A 26263-nucleotide genomic window follows, 5' to 3' on the forward strand; every position below is an offset into this window, starting at 1 on the left:
TCCTGAGTAGCTAGGATTACAGGTGCCCACCACACGCCCAACTAATTTTTTGTATTTTTAGTAGAGATGGGGTTTTCACCACGTTGGCCAGGCTGGTCTGGAACTCCTGCTTCAGGTGATCCGCCCGCCTTGACCTCCCAAAGTGCTGGGATAACAGGCGTGAGCCACCGTGCCCGGCCATTTTAGGATTTAAATATGGCCTTAGTCCCTGCTCTTCCCAGAGACCTATTTTTCAGCTTCAGAAGAGAAAAGGATGATTTTCCTAGAACCTTGTGGATGCCTCCACCCTCCAGAAGAGTTGTTTTCTCCAAGGAGGTCAGTTGAACAGTGGACATGAGACCTCAGAGGCTCTGCTTAAATTCTAGTCCTCATTCTGAAGGACTGAATGCTGTACCCTGGGCATCTGAAAATGACCGTGTCTAAAAAAGTTGTGATGTGGCTGACCAACCTCATTACTTCTTACAATCAAACAGGCCTGCTTCCAGCACCGCAGACGCGTTTCCTAAATACCCATTCCTAGACTCCTCCACCTGGAATGCTGTCCTCTCTCAGCCGTGTTTCCATCTGTCAGATCCATCCCATTTGTCAGGGTACAGATCAAACTCTTTGAAGCCTCTCTTTTGGTTCCCCCCAGTCTGAAGGGCCTGCTCCCTCTTCTGAATTACTGTAACAACTTGGACCATTTGCCCTGTTGTACTTATACCATGGCTATTTGTGAATATATCTCCCCTACAGAACTGTGAGCTCCCTGAGGGCAAAGACTATGTCGTATTTATCTTTTTATAGCCTATACTGAGGAACACAGTAGGCATTCGGTCATAATAATAATATCTTACGTTTGTATAACACTTAAAGGTTCTGAAGCACATTCACATACATCTCATTTAATCCTCACAACAACCCTGTGAGGTAGGTGTAATCGCCTGTCCCTATTTTACAGATGAGCAAACAGACTCAGAGACGTTAAACACTTCACCAAGTCATCCAGCTAGGAAGAGGCAGAGATGGATCTGAATGCATGTTTTCTGACCCTAAGTCCAGTTATTTCAACTTTCTACATCTGAGCTGTTAGTTGGAAAATTCCTTCTTGGAGACTGAAGGCACAGGGCTCATCCTGGGGGCTGGGGAGAAGGGAGGAGAAGATCTAAAGGTCAAACTCCTTTCGTTCCCACTCCCTTCTCCTCCCCACTCCCTGTTTCCAAAAAGAATTTCAAAATGCAATCTTGTTTTGTTGAAGAATGCCCTGGCGTGAGATGTCCTTGTAGATAAGAAGGAAAAATGTGGGGAAGACAGGACAGTTGGGTGTATTCACAGCTGGTGACTAATGGATCTTTGTCAGCCTGGAGGGAGGTCCTTTGCCTAGCCAATAATTTAATTAATGACTTGGATGGGACATTGATGGCACGCTGATCAAATTTGCAAATGACAGAAGCTGGCTTCGAAAGAACCCAAGAGTCCATAATGAACGAGGAAGATGAAATGTACAGTTTCATAATCAAGTTTTTAAAAACCAAATGCTTAAGTGCAAGTTAAGAGAGACATGTGAAAAGGTTTTAAGTGTTTGGGGTAATTGTAACCTCATTATTTTTGACACTAGCTGCCCCAAATGCTAATAGTTAGGGTCTGGATGGGAGAGATTCAGTTCTGCTTTCCTGTCTGCTCATTAGACCACAGTGGATGATTGTCTTTAGCCTTGGATTACCATATATGAACAGGGATGTTCGGAACCTGGAGCATGCACAAAAGCAAGAGACCAGGAGTTGGGAAGACTTGAAAATCACTGTGTGTGAATGACTGGAGCTATTTAACCTGGAGTAGGGATCAACAGGGTGATGATGGTGGTTCAGGATCCAGTTTTCAAATACAGGTTTGAAATACTGGGATAGGTCAAGGTGGTTCACGCCTACAGTTCCAGCACTTTAGGAGCCGAGGTGGGAGGATCACAAGAGCCCAGGAGTTGGAGACCAGCCTGGGCAACATAGCGAGGCCCTTCTCTATAAAATATTTTTAAAAAATTTTGGCTGGGTTGTGGCACACGCCTGTAATCCCAGCACTTTGGAAGCTGCTAGGTGGGTGGATCACAGGTCAAGAGATCGAGACCATCCGGCCGACATGGTGAAACCCAGTCTCTACTGAAAATACAAACATTAGCTGGTGTGTGCCTGTAGTCCCAGCTACTCGGGAGGCTGAGGCAGGAGAATTGCCTGAACCTGGGAGGCGGAACTTGCAGTGAGCCGAGATCACGCCACTGCACTCCAGCCTGGATGACAGAGCAAGACTCCATCTAAAATAATAATAATAATTAAAATAAATAAAAAAATTAAAAAGAGAAAACAATACAAGTATTGGAAGATTCCTCATATAGAAGGGGGATTCACCTTGTTTTGCTTTGTACAGCGTGCAATCAGGAGCAATGGGTGGGTGCTGTGGGAAAGCTGATTTTGAATCAACATAAGGTAGAACTTCATATGGTTTAGATGCTATAATATGCACTAGTCTTTTTGGGGAGGACAAGAATTTCCTATCAATGGAAGTATTTAATATTTAAACAGGCAAAATACTACTTGGCAAAGAGATTGCAGAAGGGAATAAAGCACCAGATCATAAGGGAGGGGAACTAGGTAACCAGTAAGGTTTCTTCTTCTTTTTCCTTTTTTTTGAGTCAAGGTCTCTCTATGTCACCCAGGCTGGAGTGCAGTGGCTCGATCACAGCTCGCTGTAGCCCCGACCTCCTGGGTTCAAGTGATTCTCCCACCTCCGCCTCCTGAGTAGTTGGGACCACAGGCATGTATCATCACGCCTGGTTATTTTCTTTGTTTTTTAGAAACAGAGTGTTCCTTTGTTGCCATGCTGGTCTCAAACACCTGGGCTCGAGATCCTCCCCCCCTCGGCCTTCCAAGTGCTGAGATTATAGGTATGAGCCCCGCACCTAGCCTAAAGCTCCTCTGACACTATAATTTGGAAATTCAAGTCGGGGGGGTGGTGGTTGGAGGCGAAATAGTTGTAGCCCTCAGAGTAGTACCTCTGAACTAGTTATTATCCTGCTTTCAGGCTTTTCTCCTCCAGCTCACCTTGCACGTAGGCTCTAGAAATATTTTCTTGAATACTCTACCATGAGACCTTCCAGCTCAAGTATGATAGAATCTCAGTAACCCTAAAGGTCATCTGGTTCAGTCCTTTATCAGATGCTTTAATCGTCTTTGCATCACCAACATGGAGTCCCTGCTTGAATATTTCTGGTGATGGAGAGCTGCCTACTTTTAGGGGCAGTCCATTTTAATTGCAGAGAGTACTACTAAACTAGAAAGCTCTTCCCAAACACAGCAAAATGCTTATGTTTTGATGTTGGGATTAGGACATTTTTCTTCTGTTTCTGAAACTGTTGGTAGTACATTTTAAAGGACTTCAAGAGGCTGGAATCAAGAGCTGAAACTTTTTATAATTTTTCATTATAAAAAAGGAAGGAAAAAGAGCTCTTCCTTATGTTGAACCCAAATCTGCTTTCCTAAATTTCCGTCCATTAGATCTTGGAGCCCTGAAGTCACGCAGAACAAATCTACTGTGAGCCCAGTAATTATTCACTGACAGTAGACAGATTTCTCCTGGGATTCTTCAGTCCTCTCACTCTTCTCTGGATATACTTTTGTTAACATCTCCCTTGAAGTCTGGTGCTCATAACTGAACACTGGGCGTCAGATGTGGTCTGATCAGTGCAGAGTAGCACAAGATGATCACCTCCTTTGTTCTGAAAGTTGTACTCTTAGTAATATGGCCCAAGGTCACAATACTTTTTATAGCAACCAAACCACACTTTCAACTCATAAGCTTTCATTCACTCTAAAACCCCTCTAAGCCACATCTCTCACATCTTACATTTGTACTGCCACATTTTGAAGTTCAAATAAGGGACTTTACCAACTTTGTGTAATTCGTAACTTTGATCTATGACATTAAAACAGAACTATTTTGTATGTAGTCATTCAACCAGTTAAGAATTCGCCTAGGTTTACCTTTACCCACCCCACATGTGTACATGTTGTCCCAAAAGCATTGAGAGAATGTTTGGTGAACTCCAGATATGCTGTGGGTGATAACTTTTCCCTCCTCTACCTCTTTGGTCACTCTGTCAAGGGAAATTAACCCAGGGGGCATTATTTTTTTTTTCCTGAATCTTGTGGGGACTGCGTGATCGTTGCTTCTTTTTGTAAGTGCTCACCAACCATCCTTTAATCATCTGTCCCAGAATCTTGCCCTCCATCAATATCAAATGTATTGATCTAGTTTACCTTTTCCCATCTGTCAAAGTGGGGCCATATTTGCCCATCTCTAGGCTGCAGCACGTATCTCTTCCCTTCTCCATGGGGTTTTCAGGGCCACCACCGTTGCCCTGCAATTTGAGCTGCAAGTCCTTAAGTGCCTTGGGATGTAACTGACTCAGACAATGAAATGGAATTACTCAGGCAGCTTATGTCTCTCTTGGACTAGACTGCCTTCAGGAGCTTCTCTCTGGTGTTCACCTTGTCCTTTCTAGTGTGAAAATCCTTTTCCTTGTAGAAGAGAAGGAGTGAAAGAGGAGCTGAGGAGGTTTTGTTGTTCCCCGTAAAACTATTCGCAAAAGAGTTCAATCAGGGTGTCCAGTTACTCATTCAATAGTAGCCAAACTCTTCTGCTGTGAAGATCTTCATGAGCTGCCTCACCAAGCTGATTTCCCACCATTTTGGCCAGTCCCCTCAAGCACACTAGACCTTCTCATCTCCATGATTTGGCTGTGTTTTCCCTCCAATGCCCACTACTCTATCCACCCACCCACTCCGATCCCATCATAGCCTTTTTTACAGTTTCTTCAATCCCTTTAACCTTTACCATATAATTGAAGCACATGCATTTCATTCATTGATTGTGGTTCCGTTTTGTTTTCCTGACGGTACGCAACCGGGTTCTTCTATCCCCCATAGTATGTAAACTAGCACAGGGCCAAGCCTATGGTCCTGGTAACCATACTTCAAGCTATGGAGATTTCCAGGGACCAACCTCTGACCCTTCACACACACTACAAATTCAGATCGTGTGATAGCTGTGTCCACTCCTTAAAAGACTAAAATAGAAACCAGATAATATCTAGGGATGTGGACTGACCCAATCCTGGCACTAATGCTTTTTGTAATGTTAAATAAAATCCAAGTATATCCTCAACTTCACTTCAAACAAGGAGCTGGGCTTTTTAGCTGGGCCCAGGGCCAGCTGTCAGCAACAGGGCTGAGAACCTGAAGCTACATGGGCATGGAATTGACTGTCAATTAGATTGAAATCCTGCCTGTCTTGGAGATCACCTCTTCCACCTAGACCTTTCAAAAGTGTGAAGACCAATTGTAATCTCTCACTGATGGGTCCCTAATAGGATTGGAGCTGGTTTTGCTATGGCGCCTTGAGTTCTTAGAGGAGAGGAGTGTCTAAATCATCCCAAAATAGAGAGCCCTCCTAACTTGGAGGTACACTCCCCACTCCAGAACGGGAGGCCAGGTATGGTCTTAAATAGGAGGCCACGTAATATCTCAAATGGATCAATCAAAGATGGAACATAAGAACAAAGACTCTGGGGCCAGGCGCGGTGGCTCAAGCTTGTAATCCCAGCACCTTTGGGAGGCCGAGATGGGCGGATCATGAGGTCAGGAGATCGAGACCATCCTGGCTAACATGGTGAAACCCCGTCTCCACTAAAAAAAAATACAAAAAACTAGCTGGGCGAGGTGGTGGGAGCCTGTAGTCCCAGCTACTCGGGAGGCTGAGGCAGGAGAATGGCGTGAACCCGAGAGGCGGAGCTTGCAGTGAGCTGAGATCCGGCCACTGCACTCCAGCCTGGGCAACAGAGAGAGACTCCGTCTCAAAAAAAACAAAAAACAAAAAACAAAACAAAACAAAACAAAACAAAAAAAAAGAACAAAGACTCTGAATTGACTTCAAAAGGTCAATTGAGAGGTCAAGGTGGGAGGATTGCCTGAGCCCAGGAGTTTGAGACCAGCCTGGGCAACATGGTGAAACCCCATCTCTGTTTAAAAAAAAAAAAAAAAAAAAAGGCATATAATCTAGCCTCTGCTTTCAGGAAGATGAGAAATACCAGTGCTGCCCTTAGTAGCCATTCACTCAATTTGGCAAGTTATTGAGGCCTCACTAGGTGCTTGTGATCATTTCCTATTCATAGCAAAGTTATTCCTTGTATGTCACTTGATCTCATTTTCCCCTCTATCATTCTCAAAAGAAATGGAGAACAGGTCATCAGCTCTGTCCTTATTTAGGAGTTAAATTTTGAAGATGGGTATAGCACACTTTTCACATGGTAGGTGCTCTACAACCATTGAATGTTACCTCATCAGCTTTTTCCTTTCTAGATCACACACACACACTCACACATACACACACACACACGCACACACAGCACCCAGTCCTGTGGCATTATTTATACTCTTCTCCAGATCCTCTCTAGCTTTCCACTTATGCTAAAAATGTGTTGGCCAAAGGTAGACCCATCATGCCTTGAAAGGTATGACCAATGGCAAGTAGAATGGAACAAGTTGAGTGGGACCGTGGCAAGGGTCATGTAGTGCTGGGTGGCATCCTAGGTCTGTTTCTAATACTAACTGTGACGGGCTTTTTGGGCCCATTTCCCCAACTATAAATAAATGGGTTGGACTAGATGACTCTCAGGTGACTTCTGGTTCTAAAACTCACACTTGGATGGTTTCTCAGCTCCTCCATGCTGTGTTTTTGTTACTATATGCAGGATCCACATTAGTTTTGGAAAAAAGAAAGGAAAGAAGGGTGGGAGGAAAGGAGGGAGAAAAGCAGTTTTACACCATGGACTCACTTGTGATGTACCCTGACACCATCTCCCCAGTTCTTCTTTTTAACTATACTTGTGTCAAGTCAATCACTGCCCATCTCCCTTCTCCAGTGTGCCATATTAGTGTATTAGTTCTGGGTTTTGGTCTTTGTGCACACTACCTGTGTTCGTCCTCTCTGAACATGGTCCTGCTTGTGATGGTTCATCTCCATCATTTTGTCAGGGTCATTTGAAGAATTCTATTCCTGCTTTCTGAGGTATCAGCAACCCACCCAACTATCATACTTGCCAAGCATACTCCCAGTTCAGTCTTTCAAGTCACTGAGAATAATATGAAATCCCATAATGCTAACCCTGTGGGGCCCCACTGAATCCATGCCCCAGGGTTGACAGGGAGTCACTGATCACAATCCTGTAGAAAAATCGCTCCCAGGGCCCCAAGGACTTTCTCCAGTTCTAATTCACAGAGCAGCAAACAAGTATTCCTGAGGAAGGAGAGGGCCCCTGCTCTGTCAGTCACTCAAGGCCAGGGAGTCCACGTCTGACGCCTGCACTGGATTCAGATAGGAGAAAGAATTCAGCATGTTAGAGGTCAAAACTCCTCCCAGCCCCCAGTCCAAGGTGAGGGCTGGGTGGTTGCAGCAGAGGAGGAGGAGGAGAAGGAAGAGGAGGAGGAGGCCGCAGCGGTGGCAGAGGAGGAAGGAAGTATTTTTGCCATTTCATTACGAGGCCTGAAGTGCTGAGAGGAGGCTTCAGCTGCAGGAACCCAGCGCGCTGAGGGCAGGGGATGGGAAGAGCAACCTGATTAAGATTGGAGAGGCCTTCACGCAGGGGCCGCCAACCCCCTCGCCCAACCCCGCACAGGCAGCCCAGACTCATATCAGCTTAAAGATACAGGCGGCAGGGGGAGACTGCCTGATCCCAGCCCACAGGGGCACCCTGTTGGAGGTCTGCTGGGGCAAGGCCTGTGCAAGGGAGGCAGGTTGGGAGTGCTAACTGGATTTTTTATTTTTATATCAAGACACTGTTTTAAAATTTTTACAAAGGACAAACTCCATGGGTTTCCGTTAGTTTTAAGAACTTTTCTTTAAAAAAAAAAAAAAAAAAGCCAACAACAACAAAAACACCGCCTTTTTGAAAGAGAAATGACAGACACAAAAGAGACTGTAAAGAAAATGGGGTGAATTTCTGATAGCATTTCCCCAAGGGCAGAGGCAAAACCCAGATCAGACCTGGGGGCCCAATAGTAATGTGGCTTCCGTAGTACCTTGTTCACCAAATCTAAGGTCCCCTGGTCTGGCCAGGCCAACGCTGCCAACGCTGTTGGCAAGTCACCCTGCAGGCTCTGCAGCCCTCCACACGGACACAGAGAGCGTTGGAGATCTCTCCCCTACGGCCCTCCAGCCCCATCCAGCGCTAGCCCCTTTCTCCTTCCACCCCATGGTCTTGCTTGAATCTGTTTCCTTCCTGGGGGTCCCGTTCCTTGGTCTGATTGTGTGAGCACTGGGGGTCCTAGAGCCAGAGAGACCTTCGGGCCTAGAGCCCTCCCTTCCAGAGCCTCTTAGCACTCACAGGTTGGAAAAGCATTTGTTCCAAAATTAAAAAAGAAAAATCAACAAAACAAGACCCAGAAAAAAGACCAAGTCCTGGGGAGGAAGAGCTATTCTGCTCTTTAAAGCTCCCAAGTCTGGAGTTGGTCGGTGGTGCAGTTCAAGAGAGGCGAAGGCGAGCACCAAGGGGGTGTCCAGCTGTTGCTTTCAGGCCCCCCAGGAGTGTCTGTGGTCAGGCTCAGGGAGCTGGCTTCAGCTGCTGTTTCATGGGTCCTCGGTTTCCCAAGGACTCATCTGCGTCCCCATTTAAAGGGTTTGTTCAGGTTTACTTCCGTATTTGTGTTTTTGTACATGCGGGTGCATGTCCACATCTGTCTATGTTTGTGCGGGTGGAGCTGCTGTAGGGTGTGGGTGCGTGCGTATACATATATGTGTGTGCGTGTGTGTGTCTGCATGTGTGTGTGTGTGTGTGTGTGTGTGTGTGCATGTGTTCCTGGATCTGGGAGGGAGGGAGCCGGGAGATTGGCTGTGCTCTGAGCTGGAGCTATACCGGGTAGTGGAGTGTGAGTGGGGTAGCCCGGTACTGTTGAACCCTGCAGCAAAGGTGTATAGGGGTGCAATGTCTGCAGCCCTACCAGGGAGTTGGGGATCATAGTGATGGTGTTGGGGGTCATGAGTGGGATGTCATCTGGGGAGCGCCGCAGGGTCAGGGTGTAGTCGGGCAACGCAGTGAGGCGCAGCGTGTCATGGGGGGGACCGGCCTCACACTCGTGGTGGGTGGGGCCCAGTTGTAACGCTGCCAGCTCCTCCTCTGGAGCAGCTCCCAATTCCGGGGCCCCGGCTCCCCGCTGAGGGCTAGGCTGCCGCAGGGGTTCCTGGCGCCGTTTGTCCTTACGGTAGTAGAGGGCAGCGAAGGCCAGAACGTTAAGGAACAGGAGGGAGGCCCCCACGGCGATGGTGACACTTAATTCAGTGGAGTAGTCACGAGGGTTCTCCACCAGGAGTGGCCCTGCATCCTGGTCGCCGTTCCAGGACCCCTGGGCATTCTCGTTGCTGTAGGCAGGTGAGATGGCTGGCCGCTTGGTGCTCCAGGTCTTGCCATTGGGCCTGGGGTGATGGGGAGCTGTGGGTGGTATCCGGAGGCGGCACTTTGGTGGTGGTGGACGTATAGTGGAACATGTCGTGCAGGTTGTATAGGTGGGGCACCAGAGGTTTCCAAAAGGCCACTTTAGTGGCCCGGTAATGATCTCGGACCCTTGGTTTCAGCCCGATGTGAAGGTAGAGGGTCTCGGGGATTGTATTTGGACCAGGCCACTTCCTCAAAGCGGTTGGCCTTGGTGTGAATGAACTTGGTGTCCTGGGGGACCGCTTGTTGGGATCCCTGAAATACCACATGGAAATCTGGGGTCACCACTCTATCTGGTTGAGGAAAAGGCCCCGCATTTTTCCTGTGACAGCCAATCCTCTTTCCCAGTTCAGAACTTCCCACCGTTTCCATCTTTTCAGGGTCCCCCCCTGCTCTGCCCATACTTGCTTCTTCCCCAGGGCCTGAACTCCTATCTCCTCCTTCCCGGCACTCATCCTTTAAGATTAAGGCTATAGATGCTTTTTTCTTTGCACATGCTACTGAGCATTTATCAATCTTTTCAGCTGCCCAGTTTTGCCAGGAGCCCCCTAATAAAGGCTCTTTCTTTCTTTATTAAGCAAGCAGAAATTGCCGAACCTGAAGTCTCTTTCTTTCTTTTCTTCTTTTTTTTGAGACAGAGTCACCCAGGCTGGAGTGCAGTGGTGCAACCTCGGCTCACTGCAACCTCTGCCTCCTGGGTTCAAGCAATGCTCCTGCCTAAGTAGCCAGGACTACAGGTGCCTGCCACCACACCTGGCAAATTTTTTGTATTAGAGACAGGGTTTCGCCATGTTGGCCAGGCTGGTCTCGAACTCCTGAGCTCAGGCAATCCGCCTGCCTCAGCCTCCCAAACTGCTCGGATTACAGGTGTGAGCCTCCGCGCCTGGCCCTGAAGGCTCTTTCTGAAGTACCGCATTCCTATTTCGCATGACCTCTGACCAGCTAACCTTGAATCCTGTAGTTTGTGTGTGTGTGTGTGTGTGTGTGTGTGTGTGTGTGTGTGTGTGTTTGAGATTAGGTCTCGCTGTGTCACCCAGGCTAGAGTACAGTGGCATGATCACAGTTCAGTGTAGCCTCAACCTCCGGGGCTCAAGCGATCCTCCCACCTCAGCCTCCCAAGTACCTGGGACTACAGGTGCACACTACCATGCCCGGCTAATGCTTTTTCTTTTAGAGACAGGGTCTTTCTATGTTGCCATGGCTGGTCTTGAACTCCTGGGCTCAAGTGATCTGCCTGCCTTGGCCTCCCAAAGTGCTGGGATTACAGCCGTGAGCCACTGGGCCTGGCTCAATCTCATAGTTCTTCCAGTAACTCTCATTCCTTCCTAGTCCCGATACTAACTGAGTTCTGAGCCTCAACAACATTTTTGAAGGAAGGAAAAATGGCATGAAAGACTCAGGAAGGGGAGGTAGGAAGATGAGTGAAGGGGTTCCAAGCAAGATTTTGGGAACATCTTAGGAAGGGATATGATGGAAGAGATTTAGCTAGAGGAGCGGAGGGGAGGGCATGCTGGGGTCTCAAAGAAGAAAAAAACCCTATTTTCTCCTTACCCAGTCTTGGCAAAGTTGGTCCAATAGGTCATGACGACAGCACTGAGCATAACATCATTCTTGGAGAAGTTGCAGGGGAAAAGGTCAGTGGGGCCTACCATAGGAACCCAAAAAACATAGGGTACTTCATCCCCATGAGCTGCATCTGACCAAGCAGGCTTCATGAGGCTCTGGCAGTGATGATAGAAGGCGTAGAAGTAGGTAGGTGAGCCGTAGCGGGCGTGCAGATCGGCTGTCACCACTGAGGGCTCTACCCACTGGTGGTCAGTGAAGAGTGCCACCAGTGTTTTACGGCGGGTCTCAGGGTTGTCACGGTCTGCCCAGTCTGTATACATGAACTTGATGGTCTCTCGCAGGGTGTCCTTACCCTCAGGATAGCCATACAGATTGTCCACAAAATTGGAGACAGAATAGTCAAAGTCAGTGCCAGAGACACCATCCTCAGGGTCCACCACCCCTTCCACAAACTTGAGACCCTCACCCTGATTGACACCTAGCATGATGTCATAGTTGAGGAACTCGCCCTGCTCCATGAGGATCTCAGGGTCATCAGGAATGACATCCCATCAATCACAGGGCCAAAGGCCACATGATAGCGGGCTGGTGGATGTCCTGCTCTACCAGCTCCTTGGCACTCTTTTGCCGAAGACAGTCCACCATATCCACGGTGTCCAGCACATTACAGCCCACTTTGTCTGCCAGCAGGCTGGTGTACTTCACTGGTTGGTAGTTCACAGCCCAGCTGGACAGAGCAGAGCCACTTTGGATGATGGCTCTCTGGAAAAGTCCTACAGAAGACAGGTAGCACCAGGTCAGATCTGTCGTGTCATACATAGCCATAAATCCCCTCATTCCTTTGTCACTGAGGCTGCCCCATGGTTTAAATGGGCTAGGAAGGGGGAACAACTCTTTTGGCAGGGGATGGTAGGGCCAAAGAAGGGGTTGCTGAACCCCTTCCTTGACAGCTTCCTCCATCCCTTCCCTGTCCTGGTGCAATGACTGGTAACTTAGGGGTTAAGGCAATGTCAGGAAGAATTAACCCCTTGAATCCCAGACGTTAGCCCCCTTATGCCGCCTCTCTTTATCTCTCCTTGTCTTCCCCTCTTGCTTCCTGCCCAGCTGGGCCCAGCTCTGTGCCAGCGCACCACCAGGGAGCTGGCACTTGCACCACAAAGGAGTCTTTTTCATGAGAGATGAGAAATGCAGGCAGGCAAGAGCCCCACATTCTGAGGGTTTGGGGAAGGAGCCCAAGGGCAAAGGCCTTAGGGTCTGAAAGTCTCCAGGGAATCTGTGCTCCCCGTCTGTGGTCTCCACTGAGACTTTGCTATTTTTTTTGTTTTTGAGATGGAGTTTCACTCTTGTGCCCAGGCTGGAGTGCAATGGCAGGTCTTGGCTCCACGCAACCTCTGCCTCCAAGGTTCAAGCATTTCTCTTGCCTCAGCCTCCCGAGTAGCTGGGATTACAGGCATGCGCCACCACGCCAGGCTAATTTTGTATTTTTAGTAGAGACAGGGTTTCACCATGTTGGTCAGGCTGGTCTTGAACTCCCGACTTCAGGTGATCCGCCTGCCTTGGCCTCCCAAAGTGCTGGGGTTACAGGCGTGAGCCACCGCACCTGGCAGAGACTTTCCTTTTATCTGAAGCTACTGATAATTCAAATTCAGATTTTCCCCCAGCAGAGAGGGAACCAGTCCCCCAAACTCAAAAAGAAGATAATTTTCCCCCTCTAGAAAAAAAAAAAAAGGATATCATTCTCTCCCTGGCCCCAACATTCCCAAGGGAGAATTTGTCCCTTAGGCACACAATTCCATTCCTTTAAGAGAAAGCCGTTTGCATGAGTGGAAAGAGAGGGAAAGAAATGATAGATTACTACTTAAAAGACAGCCTCATTTTCCCAAAGATTATTCTCCATGCATCAATTACAGAAAAACAGAGAGAACAGGTCTTTAAAGAAGTCAAACCTTGGCTAGGCACAGTGGCTCACACCTGTGATCTCAGCACTTTGGAGGCCGAGGTAGGCGGATCGCTTGAGCTCAGGAGTTCGAGACCAGCCTGGGCAACGTGGCAAAAACCTGTCTCTACAAAAAAAAATTCTCCCCAAAATTAGCCGGGCATGGTGGCATGCACCTGTAGTCCCCAGCTACTCTGGAGGCTGAGGCAAGAGGATTACTTGAGCCTGGGAGGCGGAGGTTGCAGTGAGCTGTGATCGCACCACTGCACTGGGAGACAGAGCCTGGGGGACAAAGCGAGGTCTTGTCTCAAAAAAAAGAAAAAAAAAAAAGTAAACCTCCAGAGACACAGGCCCCCTATGAGACAAAGCATAGCACCACTCCAGGAAAGGCTTTCTTCTTCCTGGGGGAGGAGTCCCCAGTCAGAGGAGGCACAGAACGTTTTTTCAGGCCAAGGCACCCTTGCAGCCTGTCATTTCACCCTCCTTTGGGAAAAAGGGGAGATTCCTGTTCCCACTCTGGTCACCTAGGAACACCAGTCTCTCTCTTTAGAGATGCAGATCCCACCTGAGTCCTCCCTCACCATGGTAGTCCCTGGAGGGGCAAAGAGAATTTCTAGGTCAAAGAAGGTGGTTCTTCTCTCTCAGAGAGACAGAACTTCTTCAGAGAGACACAAAGTCTTCCTGTGAGAATGTCCCTAACTCAGGGGGTTAGTGTTTAATTAAAAAAGAAAGAAAGCATCCTCGCTCACAGATTTCCTTACTTCAGAAAAGGGCACCTATTTCAGGAAGATCTTTCCTTCTTGAGAAGCTCAGCTTTGCCTCTCAGAGATAGAATGTTCCCTGTAGTCCAGAGGTGGAGAAAACATTTCCTGCCGAGCAAAAAGGACCTATTCTGCTCTCTTGGAAGGGTCACTGGCAAAGGGACACCCACAAGGAAAGAGGCCAAAAATGAAAATCTCCCCGGCAGCTTGCACAGTCCGGGAAGAGGTCTGGAGTCCGATAATAGACCATTGTCCTATGGAAGGAGCCCACCTCAGGGTTAGTGACTCTCATTTCAGATCCACTTTCCCCTTTAGGACGTTTCCCCTCTTGTACAGACTTGTTCTTCAGAGAGAAAGGCAGAGAATGGTGTTTCTTAGACCTAGAAACCAATTTCCACCCTATATCTCTACTGTGAAGTAACATGTCCTTCCCATACTGAAAGATCCCCCCCAACCCCTGTCAAACTTGTCCTCTGAGGGGACAGTTGTTCTATTCCCACTCCCACAGATAAGACTCCCACATCAGAAGGAGAATCTTGCTTTCCCGGGACATAAATGGGATTCTCTTCCTTCCCTCTCCAGCTTTGGGAGAAGTACTTCTCCCAGAGGAACATTCTCTTCCATTCTTGCCAAAGGGATACAAGCTGGTAGAAGAGAGCTGGCCGATTCCCTTGGATGCCCTGGGGGCATGGATGGAGCACGCTGGGCAGCCAGCACTTGGCTAGTTCATGTTTTGCCCCATGAGTTACTCACCCTCTGAGTGATGTGACAACGTGAGGAGGCTGACGCAGGATGCACCAATGCCCGAGCCAAAGACGGTGATCCGGCGGGGGTCTCCCCCGAAGAAGGCAATATTCTCGCTCACCCAGCGGAGGGCCTGAATCTGGTCAAGGAGCCCATAGTTGCCCTTGGCAGCCTGATCTCCAGTACTCAGGAAACCTGGATTCGACAAAGAGCATGAGGACAATGAAGGCAGAGGGATGGAGGATTTGGGTGATGACGGCAGGCAGGGTCAACAGGGGAGGTGGGGATAGAGAATGAGCACGCAGCGTAGTTCTTCCCACCTAGCTAACTTAAACCAGTGCTCCTTTCTGCGATATCCAGCATCGTCAACAGAGGAGGGGTCAGCTCCCTGCCTTCCACCTGTTCTCCAGCTTGGAAGGAGGGGTCTGCAGACCATTTGAAGTGGATGCCTCCAGGTAGGAGACAAACTGCAGAAACTGCAAATGTCTAGAACTCAGCATTCTCTGCTCTGAGGTACTATTGAGGACCTTACCCTAACATCTGGCAAGATAGAATGGAAACCTTGGAGTCAGACAGTCCTTGATTTGAATCCTGGCTCTATCACATCTTAGCCATGTAGCCTTGGGCACTTAGTTTAAAATCTCTGAGCCATAGTGTCCTCTTCTGTAAGATGGGGATACAAATACCTCACAGGGCTGTAACAGGATAAAACGAATATAAGCATCTATAACATGCTCAGCACATTGTAGCTCTATAGTTACTCCTCTTTCCCCTTTCTTCTCTCTCCAAAGGAAGTGCAGATGATCCCAAGAGGCAACAATCCCTAAACTCTCCTTGGCCTTCCTGCTCAAATCAGTCCCTCTCCACTTCTTTCTGGGGCCTCGATGGCCCCCTTCCCCTCTTTTTCAGGGCAGGTCCTCATTTCCCTCCCTTGGAGACCTAACGAATCAGAAACCCTGGGGTGAGGCCAGCAATCTGTGTTAACAAGCTCTCCAGGTGATGCTGACACCTGCTAAAGTTGAGAAACCACTGGATCAGACCATCTTTTTCATCTGGTGGAGAAATAGGAAAGTAGCGCAGTGCGTTACCACAGAAACAGGTCTTCCCGCCCCCCACTGGAATTTGCTGCTGAGGAGACATGTCACCATGGAGACTACCTTCCCACCCACCTGCTGGGATTTGCTGCTGTGGAGACTTGTTGCCATGGAGACTACCTTCCTGCCCACCTGCTGGCTATCCCACAGAGATGTCCTATATTCCCCCCTACTCTGCTTCCATTTTAGACTGATCCTGCGGCCTTATTTCATCTCTCTTCCCTGAATCCTTGGGTCCGTTGGAAGGCTCTGTCTTCTCCTGCCATAGGCTTTTGGAAGAAGTCTTTGGAGGTGGGTAATTGTGGAGCTCCTACACATTGGAAACCCACACTTGGATCAGTATTTTTTACTCCCCAGTTAAAAGCTCATTCACAGCACCTGGAATCAACTTTGTGAGAGGCCATGTTGGAGAAGGCTCCCAGAGCTCATGGGGAGTTCCTCTGGTGGTCCTTGCAGTCCACAGGCAGAGGCTGAATTCAAATAGACTCAAGCAGTCACAAGGCCTCACCACTGTCTTTCTCAAGTCCTTCTGTACCTAGCTTCTGCAAAAGAGCTCATCTCATCCTCTTCAAGTGTGTTATTAATTTACCTCTGGTACAATTAAGTATGTAAAGTACTTAGTTATTTCTCCCGGGCCCTAGTCACAAGTCCTCTTTAGCCCCAGGTTCCAGAGGAGAAATGAGAATGAATTAGAAAAAGCCTGCATGAGGATGAACAAAGGAACCCTTGCTCTTCCAGACAAGGAAACCAGCTTTTCCTTTGCGTGGACCATTCAGAAATTGAAACTGCTCCTTTGAGTCTTAAAACCTTGGCCAGGCACAGTGGCTCACGCCTGTCAATCCCAGCACTTTAGGAGGCTGAGGTGGGAGGATCACTTGAGGTCAGAAGTTTGAGACCAACCTGGCCAGTGTAGCAAGATCCTGTCTCCTTTTATTTTTAAAACAAAATAAATTAGCCAGTTGTGGTGGTGCATGCCTGTGGTCCCAGCCACTCAGGAGGCTGGGGCTGGAGGATCATTTGAGCCTAGGTGTCAAGGCTGCAGTGAGCTGTTATTACCCCACTGCACACCAGCTTGGGGGACAGAATGAGACTCCATCTCTAAAAAAGCAAACAAACAAAAAAATCCCTCAAAACCCCAACTCTGTTGACCATGATCCAACCCAGCTGCCCAAGCCTTGGGACCCTCTGGCAGAAATCACTGTCCTTCTTTCAGTCCTCCCTCCCTCCTCTCTCCTTCCCCTGTATTCTCCTTTCCTTTTCTTTCATTTAGCAATAGTGGTCTTGGCTTCAGCCTTTTCCAAGGCATCATTTACTGAAATGTGTCAAACATGTCTGCCCTGATCAGCAGGCAAAGCCTGCATTTGGATGTAGTAGAGCAGACTTCTCCAACATGTATCAGTTTCCTGGGTTAGGAACAAAGGCCTGAAAGGGCTGGATGGAGGATATTTTTTTTTTAATTTTTTATTTTTTTAGAAGGAGTTTCACTCTTGTTGCCCAGGCTGGAGTGCAATGGCACGATCTTGGCTCACTACAACCTCTGCCTCCCAGGTTCAAGTGATTCTCCTGTCTCAGCCTCGCAAGTAGCTGGGATTACAGGTGCCTGCCACCACACCTGGCTATTTTTGTATTTTTAGTAGAGATGGGGTTTCGCCATGTTGGCCAGGTTGGTCATGAACTCCTGACCTCAGGTGATTGGATGGAGGCTTTGACCATCACTCTCTGCTCCCTCAGATCCTATGAGCCTCTGGATAAGGGGACCTGAAGCATGTGGATGATGCCATGTCAATGATCCCTACTCCACGAAGATCCTACTTGAAATACCATCTCCAGGCCAGCGCGATGGCTCATGCCTGTAATCCCAGCACTTTGGGAGGCCGAGGACGGCGGATCACCTGAGGTAGGGAGTTCGAGACCAGCCTAACCAACATGGAGAAACCCTGTCTCTACTAAAAATACAAAATTAGCCAGGCACGCCTGTGGCACATGCCTGTAATCCCAGCTACTAGGGAGGCTGAGGCAGGAGAATCGCTTGAACCTGGGAGCGGAGGTTGCAGGAGCTGAGATCCTGCCATTGCATTCCACCTGGGCAACAAGAATGAACTCCATCTTAAAAAAAAAAAAAAAAAAAAAGGAGAAGAAAAAAAATCTATCTCCAACAGGCTCAGGAAGGTGACAGCAAACCTGACCAACCACAAGCACACAAAATCTGGCATTCTGGAGAGGTCACTCACTGCTAGTTCCCAGTAACTCACCATCCACAGAAACCATGTGAGAATGAAGGTGAAATACCCAACTCCATAAACTGTCAGAATAAATCGAAGCCAGTCTCCCTGGGCCCAGGTTTATACTGTAGTTCACAGTAAACTGCTCGTCAACAGAAGATGGGGGAATCTGGCAGATTGTAACAAAACCATATTTGTGTCACTCAAGACTTGATGTTTACTGGGTTTTCGGTTTGCCTGGAGGGTACCTGAGCAAGCACGTAGGATTCATTCTGGAACCTGGAGTAAAAAACGTGGCAAGTTCCTGCTTGCTCAGCCTCAGGATATCCACATCCTATATCCTGCTGGAGTCCCTTTCTTTGTTGGCCTCAAGCCCAGTGGGGCCTTCTCAAATAATAGCTACCCCTCTGCCTTGGAGAGGATTCATGGATTAGCCTGTGACATTCTCAACATGCACGAATCACCCAAGATATCTAGAAAAGCACCTTAGAGGCCGGGCATGATGGCTTATGCCTGTAATCCCAGCATTTTGGGAGGCCGAGGCAGATGGATCACCTGAGTTCAGGAGTTCAACACCAGCCTGGCCAACATGGTGAAACCCCGTCTCTACTAAAAATACAAAATTAGCCGGCGTGGTGGCAGGTGCCTGTAATCCCAGCTACTTGGGAGGCTAAGGTAGGAGAATTGCTTTAACCCGGGAGGCGGAGGTTGCAGTGAGCCAAGATCGCGCCATTGTACTCCAGCCTGAGCGACAGAGCGAGACTCTATCTCAAGAAGAAAAAAAAAAGAAGAAAGAAAGAAAGAAAAAGAAAAGAGAAGAAAAAAGAAAAGCACCTTAGAGTGATCCGCCTGATGAGTTCAGTGCTCAGGAAAGCTGATGAGAAGGAGAGTGAATGAATGCCTGTGACTGGGATCCAAAACGAGCCACCTGTTCTGGGATGCTTTGGGCAACAAAACAACAAAGGCTGCACTACACAGGAAAATTCCCAAGCATCAGGGACAAACCCATGTTCTACATCTGGTGTCAAGAGACAAAAACATCTTATATGTACCCAGGATCCAATACGGGCTTATTGATTATATTTGTGTTCCAAAACAGGAACTGAAGGGTATGTAGGAAGTGGTGAGGAACTTCTGAGCAAATCTCAGTGTAGGACGACTCCTTCTGAGTTTTCAGTAATGTTTGATCATCAACTGCTTAAGCCCAAAGAAGAATGTTCCTGCCCCCCAGATGTGCTGTTCTGGTTATCCAATGACAGGGGGCTGTCAAGTGCGAGTTCTTTTTTTTTTTTTTTTTTTTTTTTTTTTTCTGAGACGAGTCTTGCTCTGGCCGCCCAGGCTGGAGTGCAGTGGCCGGATCTCAGCTCACTGCAAGCTCCGCCTCCCGGGTTTTACGCCATTCTCCTGCCTCAGCCTCCCGAGTAGCTGGGACTACAGGCGCCCGCCTCGACGCCCGGCTAGTTTTTTGTATTTTTTTTAGTAGAGACGGGGTTTCACCGTGTTAGCCAGGATGGTCTCGATCTCCTGACCTCATGATCCGCCCGTCTCGGCCTCCCAAAGTGCTGGGATTACAGGCTTGAGCCACCGCGCCCGGCCAAGTGTGAATTCTTAACCTGATTTTTGTGGATGAACTTAAGAGGGATCTGTAAAATTGTTTTTTCTTTCTTTCTTTCTTTTTCTTTTGAGATGGAGTCTCACTCTGTTGCCCAGGCTGGAGTGCAGTGGCATGATCTTGGCTCATTGCAACTTCCGCCTCCCAGGTTCAAGCGATTCTCCTGCCTCAGCCTCTTGACTAGCTGGGACTACAGGGGCATGCCACCATGCCCAGCTCATTTTTGTATTTTTAGTAGAGACAGGGTTTCACCATGTTGACCAGCTGGTCTTGAACTCCTGACCGCAGGTGATCCACCCACCTCATCCTTCCAAAGTGTTGGATTACAGGCATGAGCCACCGCACCCGCCCTGTAAAATTGTTTTCTTAAGCATGTGCGTGTCTGTGTGTGTGTGTGCACGCATGTGTGCATCGTTCCAGGGAAGAGTCCAGAGCTTTCATCAGAATCTCAAAAGGGTCCAAGATCCCCTAAAAGGTTAAGAACTTCTGGTGTAGAAGCTTAAGGATTAGAGCAGCTGAAGGACTCTGAAGTAATCAGCAAATCAGGATATCATACGGAATGCTCACCAGCGACAGCCTTCTGTGCGGCACACAGTTCCCAACTGACGCTGGAGAGTTCACATCCTACGTGAAATGCCAAACCTCTCTCCAAATCCTAAGTCTCTCCTTCTGTCTCCTCTCTGCTTCCTTTCCCTGACTCTCTCTGTCCTCTCCTTTTCTTCTCTTCCTTGCTTTCTCCTGTCTCTCGCCCTCTTTTCCGTGCTCTCTTTCTTCATTCCTAGCTGCTCTGAAGCATATTTTTAATATTCTTTGTATTTTCCAGTAAACCTTATAGAATGGAGCATTGTGTTTATACTTTTTTAAGCAGCTGAGTTGAGTATTTTCTGTCACTCTAAGAAAAGAAAGTAGCAAAATTACTTTTGGCTTTGAACTACCATGTACATGTGTCTGTATATCTGTTTGTGATTACATTTGCACGTTCATTCCTCTCTAGAAACTGTGGAGCCCAGCTGGGCGTGGTGGCTCACGCCTGTAATCCCAGCACTTTGGGAGGCCAAGGCAAGTGGATCACTTGAGGTCAGGAGTTCCAGACCAGCCTGGCCAACATAGTGAGACATTGTCTCAACTAAAAATACAAAAATTAGGCCGGGCACGGTGGCTCAAGCCTGTAATCCCAGCACTTTGGGAGGCCGAGATGGGCGGATCACGAGGTCAGGAGATCAAGACCATCCTGGCTAACACGGTGAAACCCCGTCTCTACTAAAAAATACAAAAAAAACTAGCCGGGCGAGGTGGCGGGCGCCTGTAGTCCCAGCTACTCGGAGGCTGAGGCAGGAGAATGGCGTAAACCCTGGAGGCGGAGCTTGCAGTGAGCTGAGATCCGCCCACTGTACTCAGCCTGGGCAACAGAGCGAGACTCTGTCTCAAAAAAAAAAAAAACAAAAACAAAATTAGCTGGTGTGTTGGTGCACACCTGTAATCCATAATCAAATTGCTCAGGAGGCTGAGGTGGGAGGATCTCTTGAGCCTGGGAGGTCAAGGCTGCAGTGAGCCATGATTGCACCACTGCACTCCAGCCTGGGTGACAGAGTGAGACTCTGTCTCAAAAAATTAATTAATTAATTAATTAAAAAAGAAAGTGTGCGGCCCTAGTGGTGCGGGTTTCCAGCCACCTTCATGGTACCATGAGATCCAACAGGACAGAACAGCTTACAAGAGCCTCACCATGGGTCTGAGGTAATGCAGAAAGACAGAGGGGCAGGGGCAGAACCATGACATCCCACATCCCAAGCCTACCAGACCCTGGGGAGACCAGCATGAATGCCTGCATGCTCCCTATTCAGTGTCCCAGGTGCCAATGAAGGGGACACAGACTTTGCTTTTTTCAAGGAAACCATTTTGCAGTTTGAACCCCAAAAAGGTACCTTCCTATCTCACATAGTATTAATTGTAAGCCAAGAGAAGATTGCCATTCTGTGCATACAACTGCACCCAGAAGTGAAATGCAGCCCCGGGACCTCTGGGATTGGAACTGACAAAGCAATATAGTCAAGAGAAAATTAAAAGCCAGGCGTGGTGGCTCATGCCTGTAATCCGAGCACTTTGGGAGGCTGAGGTGGGCAGATCACCTAAGGTCAGGAGTTTGAGACCAGCCTGACCAACATGGTGAAACCCTGTCTCTACTAAAAGTACAAAAATTAGCCGGCATGGTGGTAGGTGCCTGTAATCCCAGTACTCAGGAGGCTGAGGTAGGAGAATCACTCGAACCCAGAGGTGGAGGTTGCAGTGAGCCAAGATAGTGCCATTGAACTCCAGCCTGGGTGACAGAGCAAGACTCTGTCTCAAAAAAAAAAAAAAAAAAAAAAAAAGAGAAAAGCAAAATAAATAAGCCGCCGGGCGCAGTGGCTCAAGCCTGTAATCCCGCACTTTGGGAGGCCGAGACGGGCGGATCACGGGGTCCGGAGATCGAAACCATCCTGGCAAACACGGTGAAACCCCGTCTCTACTAAAAAATACAAAAACTAGCCGGGCGAGGTGGCGGGCGCCTGTAGTCCCAGCTACTCGGGAGGCTGAGGCAGGAGAATGGCGTAAACCCGGGAGGCGGAGCTTGCAGTGAGCTGAGATCCGGCCACTGCACTCCAGCCTGGGTTGACAGAGCGAGACTCCGCCTCAAAAAAAAAAAAAAAAATTAAAATAAGGCCCTTGAGGTGGAGGATGATCACTTGAGCTCAGGAGTTCAAAACTGGCCTGGGCAAGAGTGGACCTTCCGGTCAAAAATTAAATAAAATGAAATGAAATAAAATAAAATAAAAAACGTCAGTGTCCCCTAACTAGCCATGGAATAAGCATGCCTAACTGCTGGTTTAGCACCCATATGCCTACAGACCTGACCAAGAGCCTATACTCCCGCTGAACTCTTCCTCCAGGAAGAAGTTGGCTTCTTCATGCCACTACAGGGATGCCGGTCTTGGGGAGCATGAGCAGGCCCTGTGTGCTTAGTCACCCTCTCTGAGGCACTCATTTACCTCAGACCTTCACCATAGATAGGCATGGGTGGTCACCAAGGAGGTACAGGGTCCAGGGGCAGCCTAAATGACTGACACAAGCTTGTGCACAGCAGAGAAGGGGGGGTGGGGAAGTGTATGGGTGCATATGAGGGGCATTTGGGCAATGAGCGCATATGAATGGGAGTATGTGTGTGATGGGTGGGAGTGTGCAGGGACATGCACAGAGAGATACAAGGTGTGTCATGTGTGCATATACGGGTAAGGAAGTGTGGGGGGACTTGGGGGATGCGTTGGGCGTGGGTAGAGTGTGTGTGCCTGTATGTATACAGGTGCAGCCCCATGTACACGGATGTGTATGTATTGTGGGGTGGGGTGAGGGGAGAAGTGCATGAGTGTGTGCTGGGTGTACATATGCAGGCTGTGTATGGAAGAGTGTGCGCATGTATATGCATGCATGTGCGATGTGTGTGGTGGGGAGTGTGTGTGTGGGGGAGTGTGTGTGGGGGAGTGTGTGGTGGGGAGGTGTGTGTGGGGGAGTGTGTGTGGGGGAGTGTGTGTGTAGGGGAATGACATAAGAGCAGTATGTGGGATGTATGTAGATGTGGATATGGTGTGTGTGTAGTATCTGTGTATGTGTAGGGCGGGACAGTGTGGACAAACAGGGAAGAGTATATGTATGTAGGGAAGGGGAATGTTGGTTTATGTTTCTGAGGAGATAGGGACAGGTGTGTGTGGTAGTAGGTGGGTGTGTAAAGTGGATGTGGAAGTGGGGTGTGCAGGGGGATACGGGTGTGTACAGGTATGTGTGCGGGGTGGGTGAAAGGAATATTTATATACGTTTAAGATGTATATGTGTGGAGTTTGGGTGTGGACGTGGATGTGCAGGGTGTAGGTTTTTGTGTGGGCTGTAAATACGGGGGTAAAGTGTGAGTGTGGGTGTGTATGCGTCATGGGTATGGGTGTAGATGTGGCTACAGAGACATGGGGAGAAGTACATGAGCATGTGTATGTGCATATGCAGAGGGTGAGAGCCATCTGCGGGGTGCAGATGTGGAGTACACAGACCGTGTGGGTATGTGGATATGTATTCTGGAGACTATGTGAATGGAGTTACCTGGAGTGCTGGGAGAATGTGTTTATGTGTGAGGGGCCTGGAGATGTGAATGTGGGGCTAGGTGTGTGTACTTTGTGGGGGTGAGTGAGAAATCACTGTCTGCCTGCAGGTGCATGGCGGGGTGGATGTGTAAACACTGAAGGTAAATAGGTGTGTGGCCATGGAGTGGACTGGAAGGAATATCTGTGCATGTGTGGGGTGTTTAGGGATGTGGGGCGGGTGGGTAGAGGTGAAGACAGGACAGTGGAAAATTGAAGCATCCTACAAAACCCAGCCAAGTGAAAGTCGGGAAGCAGAGACCTGGCTTGGGACCTGAAAGAAGGTGTGAAGTTTGAATTGAATTTCCAGTGGCATCTAAACTTCCAAGAAAGGGCCTGGGGATATGGGGAAGCCCTAGCATTTGGGTAGGGGCCAGAGGATAACACCATTTTGACTGTGGTTATTAGCACCAGCTAGAGAAGCAAGGCTATCTGTTTTTAAATTCTCTAGCATTCTTTCCTCCCCTCCTTGAGAAGCCAGTCTTCCTTCCAGGCAGCAGACAGGGAACCATACCTAGCACTCCAACCCGATAGTTGAGGGTGATGACGATGACATTGCCATAACTGGCGAGGACGCTGCCATCAATCATGTTGCCTGTCCCTTCCATGTAAGAGCCTCCATGGATGTAGACCATGACGGGTTTAGCACCACTGTCCCGGATGTCTGCAAGGAGAAGGGGTGAGACACAGGCTGGGTGGGATGCCCTTCCTCCCCAACCCCCGCCAGCCCGGGGGGTGGGTGCGGGCAGCAAAGCTATCCCAGGTGCCAGGACACCACCGCCATCCCTGAGGGCAGGACTCATGAGGCTGCTCAACCTGGAGCTCAAGCATCAGCCTGAGATAGTGGGACTTCAGTGATGTTTTTGAAGGCTCTGGTTTCAAGTGTCTCCCAGCTGAAGGCAGCCAGGCATGTGATATAGCCAGGCCTCAGTGGGCCATGGCTGGGCCCTGGGGGCGGGGGGCAGCAGAAAGGGGAAGGCTGGTCCTTTAGCCACATCAGGTGAGTCGATGCCCTGGGCACCCAGGAGTCCTGGGACCTGACATGGCTTTAGAGAGCAGGAGCTGGGGAGCCCTGAAGCCCCCAAGACTAGACCAGTTACATGGAAAAACGGCCATTGGCAGCAGCTGCCCCAGTGCAGACAGAGACAAGAGGGTGGAATAAGGGGTGGCACAGGGAGAGAACAAGGAAGATGTGGGGAAAGGGAGTGAATGGCAGAGATAGGGTGGGGGGAACCTTGTTGACATGGTTTCTTAGCCATGTGCCCATTTCCCCATTCTCCCCGGGCAGACTTAACCAGAAGCATTGGGGATGGGGCAGAACTAAGAATGACAGAGCCTGCTCCCAGTCAGCACCAAGATGAAGATGGAGCCTCCCCAGAGGCCATTCAACAAGGGACCATCAAGCAGCTGCTCCCAAGCCCAGGCAGCACGGCATCAGGGCTGGGGCAGTCAAGAGAAGGCTCCAGGCCTGATCACCTCTGCCTGTAGCCTGTCAGTCTGTGAACTGGACCAATACTTTCTGCCATGCCAGCACAGCCCTACCCATCACCACTGGGCCCCCCTGAGCTGCCTGGCCCCTTCAGGGCAGAGGGGCGGGGCCAGGGCATGGAGGAGGAAGGGATGCTCTCTGCTGCAGAGCAAACAGAACTTGTTTCTCCAAGGAGGAAGGCTGGTCCGATCATTGCCCAAGGATCTTATGCCATTTATTGATGGCTGTGGTGTCCTGGCCTTATCCTGGCATTTTAGCCCACTCTTTCTGGCCTTGTCTTGTACCTACTGCAGCCCCTGGCCCCGAGACCATCTCTCTCTTTTCTAGGATAAGGCTGGGGAGGTTCTGGTGCTGCTTTTCCAGCCCCTTTGGTTGTCACTGCCTCACTCCCCAGTTCGCCGTCCTGCGGGGTCCCTTTCCCAGAAGCCAGGCTCCCTGTGAGACACAGGGGTCTCTTCACTGAAACACAGGTAATCTCCTTGACGTTCCGTTGCCTTTGTCCTCTCCCCACCCTCAGTGGTCCTGCTTTCTCTCCACTCTCCCTGCTGCTCAGTAGGGGCAGGTGCCTCTGAACCACAGAAGATGGGGAAGGGGCGGGAGACCCAGGCAAGGAGGATGTCCTCCCCATGGCTCTGCTTGTGGTCCCCTGCTCCTGCCAGCCATGTCCATCACCCCGGAACTCCCAGTGGCCAACGGGGCCAAAGACAGATGAATAGCCCAACGGCCTTGTACAGGAACAGAAACACACCAATGGACAGACAGACAGACAGACGGGGCTTCTCCCCATCGAGAAGGGGAGGGGCTCTGTGCCATGCACCAGCCGCCGCGCCCTGCAGCCCCCAAATACCTTCATCTTCATCCCCGTCATTATCCGCTAAGTCCTCGCCCTGTTTCTTAGCGCCGGATCCTGGGGACCAGACACGGGGAGACACAACAGCACAGAACAGAGAACAAAACAGAGAGAGAATTCAAAAACAGCATGACTGCAGTGTGGCCCAGCAAGCCAGCTCCGGGCCTGGGCCCAGGACAGGCAGGAGGGATGGCAAGAACTGAGGGAATGGGTGGGCTGAGGCCCAGACCTTCACCAGGATGATGGTGTTGCAGGTCCCTGCTGTGCTGGCCTCTCTGCACTGCCCTGCCCCGCCTCCCTGTCCCCAACAGCCCA

General features: G+C 49.4%; 1 protein-coding gene and 1 long non-coding RNA gene across 2 annotated transcripts in view; one reads left to right on the plus strand and one right to left on the minus strand.

Moving 5' to 3' along the window:
• Positions 1-16534, plus strand: part of LOC117077622 — a 37139-nt gene extending 20605 nt beyond the window's left edge. Inside the window, exons 3-4 of the long non-coding RNA XR_004434814.1 lie at positions 14882-14976; positions 15313-16534. This is a non-coding gene — a long non-coding RNA (uncharacterized LOC117077622). The remainder of the gene's footprint in view (positions 1-14881; positions 14977-15312) is intronic.
• The window catches only part of NLGN3 (neuroligin 3), a 28445-nt gene continuing 10003 nt past the window's right edge, over positions 7822-26263 (minus strand). The window contains 11 exon segments of the mRNA XM_033201311.1: positions 7822-8996; positions 8999-9498; positions 9500-9673; positions 9675-9756; positions 9759-9769; positions 11066-11630; positions 11633-11671; positions 11674-11853; positions 14531-14716; positions 24124-24273; positions 25946-26005. Coding sequence (XP_033057202.1) covers positions 8764-8996; positions 8999-9498; positions 9500-9673; positions 9675-9756; positions 9759-9769; positions 11066-11630; positions 11633-11671; positions 11674-11853; positions 14531-14716; positions 24124-24273; positions 25946-26005 — 2180 coding nt within the window. The 3' untranslated portion in view covers positions 7822-8763.

Source organism: Trachypithecus francoisi, unplaced genomic scaffold (assembly GCF_009764315.1).
Source record: "Trachypithecus francoisi isolate TF-2019V2 unplaced genomic scaffold, Tfra_2.0 Lachesis_group6, whole genome shotgun sequence".
NCBI classification, from domain to species: Eukaryota; Metazoa; Chordata; class Mammalia; order Primates; family Cercopithecidae; genus Trachypithecus; species Trachypithecus francoisi.